Source organism: Genypterus blacodes, unplaced genomic scaffold (assembly GCF_046128005.1).
Source record: "Genypterus blacodes isolate CSIRO-AG114 ecotype Tasmania unplaced genomic scaffold, CSIRO-AGI_Gbla_v1 ptg000012l_1, whole genome shotgun sequence".
Classification (NCBI taxonomy): domain Eukaryota; kingdom Metazoa; phylum Chordata; class Actinopteri; order Ophidiiformes; family Ophidiidae; genus Genypterus; species Genypterus blacodes.
Window position 1 is genome coordinate 6613614 of NW_027466826.1, and position 4159 is coordinate 6617772.

Sequence of the window (4159 nt, forward strand, 5' to 3'; positions counted from 1 at the left end):
CGTAGCTCAGGTCTCTAAAATAATGATGAGTTGCATTGCACAAATAATCAAATTAACCCCTTCCAACATGACAGGACAATGATTGGTCTTCCTTGCCTCTCATAATTACTTTAACCAGTTCAAGCTTGTTATGGCAATACTGTCAAATGTTGTCTCTTCAGGAAATCATCCACCAAACTTGATGTGGATAATGAATGAAGTCGTTTTAGTGGAAGTGATCATTGGTGGAAATCTAATTTTACTAATGAAAGGGGAATATCTATTTAGTTGACTTAATATAATATGATTCATGTCAGAGTCGGTCTGGTGATGATTGTGGTGCGTACATGGAGATGTTTCATTGTCTGTGATTGTAGATGAAAGTCTTTAAGTCACTGTGTTCTAGATGAGCCCGACTAGAAGACTAGAATTGGTCTGACCTCCAGCTGCCTTATTGTTGTGATGTTGTAATGTTGTGATGTTGTGTGGTGCAGGTCTACAGCAGGCTGCACTCACACAGGCTCTATTCGATTAACAGCCGAGTACAACAACAGACAAACTTACAGACCCCAAAAAATGTGCATCATTAGTCAAATTAGCGCCCACGTGTGACAGGTCTCCTTGCTGCTAGAGGACAGGGACAATGTGCCAAATCAAGTACTCCGTGTGTGTGTGCGCGCGTGTGTGTGTGCGCGTGTGTTCAAATTAGTTGGCCACACTTCATTGCGCTTTCCTGACGGGCATCAGTGGGAGTGGTAGTGGGCGTGTAGAGGGACGACAGAGCTTCATTCAGCCGAACAAGTCACACAGCAGCCATGGAGCAACCTCAACATCGATACCTGCTGCAACCGACTGGCACCAGGCACAACATGTCCACCATGTCCAGCGTGTCCAGCGTGTTCGGCATGTCCATGGGGTGAGTTCACCTGCAACACATTCAAGCAATTTTATTATATTTGTATAGTAGAGAAAGCGATTGGTCATCTTTATTGATGGAATGTATGACGTATTACTGAGACGTTGCGATGAGGAGACAGATGGGAATTCTACATCGCGGGTTCATATTGTCCATCAGTAAGGAAATGGCACACTGAACTTCCAGGCTGTGCACAGAGACAGAAGGCAGAGCAGCTCGAAGGCAGATGGGGGGACAAAAGCACTTAGCCGACGGACAAAACCGAGACAAAGGACGTCGGACGTGATTTTGGTCTGATCGCTTTACAGATGAAACCTTTCAGTGATGCACATGAGTGTGTCGCAGTGACGCTTAGTGAAGCTTATCTCTCTGGAGCGTCTTCAGTCCCAAAAATTAGTTTACTGCAGATTCCTGATCACCAAATCTGACATCTATGTTACAGCGGGTGCATTTCCTTCATTTTGTTCTAATTAAAAATAAATGCAAATGAGGATTTGATGGGTTCTTTATGATCCAGGGAAGGGTCCGGGATCGTTTGTATCCAGCCTAATTCTATTATCGGTGCTAGAGTGCGTTTTAAATATTGTAATACTTTGAAAACAGCATAGTCTTTTGTCCATTTTTGGTTATATGAAGATCTGTGTTTGATGATCCAGTGCAGCCATGGATCCCTCCTACCTGCCAAGGGCTCTCTGGTCCGGGGACAGGAAGCTCCTCCAGCATCCAGCTGATTTCCACACCAGTGTGATTGTCACCAGCAGTATTCCAGCAGGCACATCTTTTGGTCCATGTTTGCTCCAGAACACCACCTATGACTCCATCGCCTTCATCGCCCAGAAGTCCTGCGATAAGAGAACCAAAGCCTGTGTGTTTAGGGTGAGTCATGGATACAAACAAGTGTCTTTATACCTCCAGCACCTACTATGGTTTGTTCCAATGATTAAGTTTGATGTTGGTGATCTTGCACTTGTGATGATGCTGTTGTCTTAATTCTTCTATAAACGATCACAGAACTATTTGGAAATGAATGCAAAATTACATATGAACATCGTCAGATACACTTCATAGGGATAAGTTGGAATTGTGAGACCAAATATTGATTCCTGTCTGCAGGTGGATGCTGAAGCCATGCATAACTCTGCACTGGTGCTGTCGTGGCTTCGGTTGGCCCAAGCTGCCCGGAACAGAGAGGAGCAGAACACGGAGGTCTGTTTGAGAGCAGGTCAGCTGTATGTCCGCACCACCCGGGACGTGGAGCAGGAGGAAGAGCTGCTGGTGTGGTACGACCAGGAACTCTCTCACCTACTGGGCTTCACACACATGACTGCTAGAGGAGCAAGTGAAGGTGAGGCACAGTGGTGTTTGATTGATTTTACAGCTGCAGGGCTTCTGTGTGCTTCTCTTTGACATTTAGTTTGATGGCGTGTGTGTGCGCGCGTGTGTATGTGTGTGTGTGTGTGAGAATGCCGTGACTTAAATATTTAACTATTTATTTAACAAGAAACTATTAAATGTGCAGTGTTAACTTCTTTGAAAAAAAGCCTTTGTTATAACAGGAATTTTGCCCATTAGAACAAATTCTTAAAGTAATATTGGATGTAATGTTAAATTAACATTTGATAGTTTTGTACCTTCACTCGAGTATCAAAAGCATTTCTTTGTACCTACTTATTGAAAGAAAAAGTAAAACTGTTTAAAACTAAAGAAATAAAACCTATCTATGAATGAACTTCAGATTCTGCAGACATGAAGAAACTCATTTATATTTTATAGTTATATTTGTACTCTTAAAGGCACACAGCAGCATCCATCCACTCTCTAAAAAAGGATGTAAATGGAATTACATGTTACAATAATGAACTTGTGGTTCTACCTGAAGCCTTTATTCGGTTAGATGACATATGTCTTTTGTGTGTTTCTGCAGAGTTCACATGTGGAAGATGTAGTGAGGTCTTTAAGAATGAGTTTCCTTTCTTGGCTCACTGCCGATTCCTGTGTGCCCAAGTCAAGAATGACACTTGGAGCCTTGAGCGCAAAGACTTGGAGGTAAAGAGGCAACATCGAGTGACAGACTTCCACAACATTGCCAGAGATTTAGAACACAAACAATCTGGCAACAGCGAGGATGCAGAAATTTCCTCGGGTGAAAGGAAATGCAACGGAACTCTTTATCCCAAAGGGGGGAAAACAGAAAAAACCTTTATTTCTGATTATAGCAATATCACACAACTGATCAAAGGCTGCAACCAGGCAGCAGTAGATGCATCTGCCTCTAATGTGAGGTTGAAAAATGATAGGATTGTCTTAACTCGGGGACGTGAGAACACTTTTACGGACGATGACACCAAGTGCAGTTTGAAGCGAGACGTAGAGATGCCAGAGAGGGGCGAGAGCTCTGAGGCACTCTCATGCAGCGGCAGTGCCTTTTCCCTGCTCCTGTCTGATGGTCGGGGAGAGCAAAGAAGCGCTTTCTGTAAACCCAGTAAAAGAACTCCCAGTGACTCCCCGGTGCATCGCACCAGCACAACAACGGCTCACTCCAGCCTCATGGAGGAAATGTCTGATTCTTTCAGCTCCAAGACTAGCATGGGATACAACAATCTAATAGCAACTGGCATCCATAGAACTGCTCTACAGACTGTATCCTCCACATCAAACAGTTTCCATTTCGCACCAGAGCGCTGGCCGAGGAATATGGGCGCTCAGCTCCAGACCAACTCCTCTCTAATGATCCTTCCTTCAACTTACACCTCATTTGGAGTGTCAGTGCAAAACTGGTGCGCCAAATGTAACTTGTCCTTCCGCATGACCTCCGACCTCGTTTTCCACATGCGCTCTCATCACAAGAAGGAGTTTGCAGTGGAGTCCCAGGTGAGGCGGAGAAGAGAGGAGAAACTCACCTGCACCATCTGTCACGAATACTTCAGAGAACGGCACCACCTGTCCAGGCACATGACTTCACATAACTGAAACAACAAAGGACCAAAAGTCAATTTATTTGGTAAATGACAATTAGCCTGTCAATGTTCAACCAGTTTAAGTTCCAGATTGCTGATGGAGATGGTGTGTAACAGTGAATGTAGGTAGCTGTCAAAGAAAATAGCAGATTTGATACTTATGGCTATCATTACTTAGTCATGTGTAATATGTTATTGTGGTTTGTCTCGTGTCCCTCAGTCATCCGTGTTACATATAAGTTATTGATGATATCCGTGCCTTATGGAAGCAAAAGAAAGATATGATGAGGACAGCTCATGATTGTCA

At 43.9% G+C, this 4159-nt stretch overlaps 1 protein-coding gene across 1 annotated transcript; it reads left to right on the forward strand.

Moving 5' to 3' along the window:
- Window positions 1–1558: 1558 nt before the first annotated feature.
- On the forward strand, window positions 1559–3865 carry znf488 (zinc finger protein 488). Its single transcript, XM_076166030.1, has 3 exons — window positions 1559–1771; window positions 2009–2240; window positions 2820–3865. Exons 1-3 carry the CDS (start codon window positions 1559–1561, stop codon window positions 3863–3865), a joined length of 1491 nt encoding a protein of 496 aa, XP_076022145.1.
- The last annotated feature ends 294 nt before the right edge of the window (window positions 3866–4159 follow it).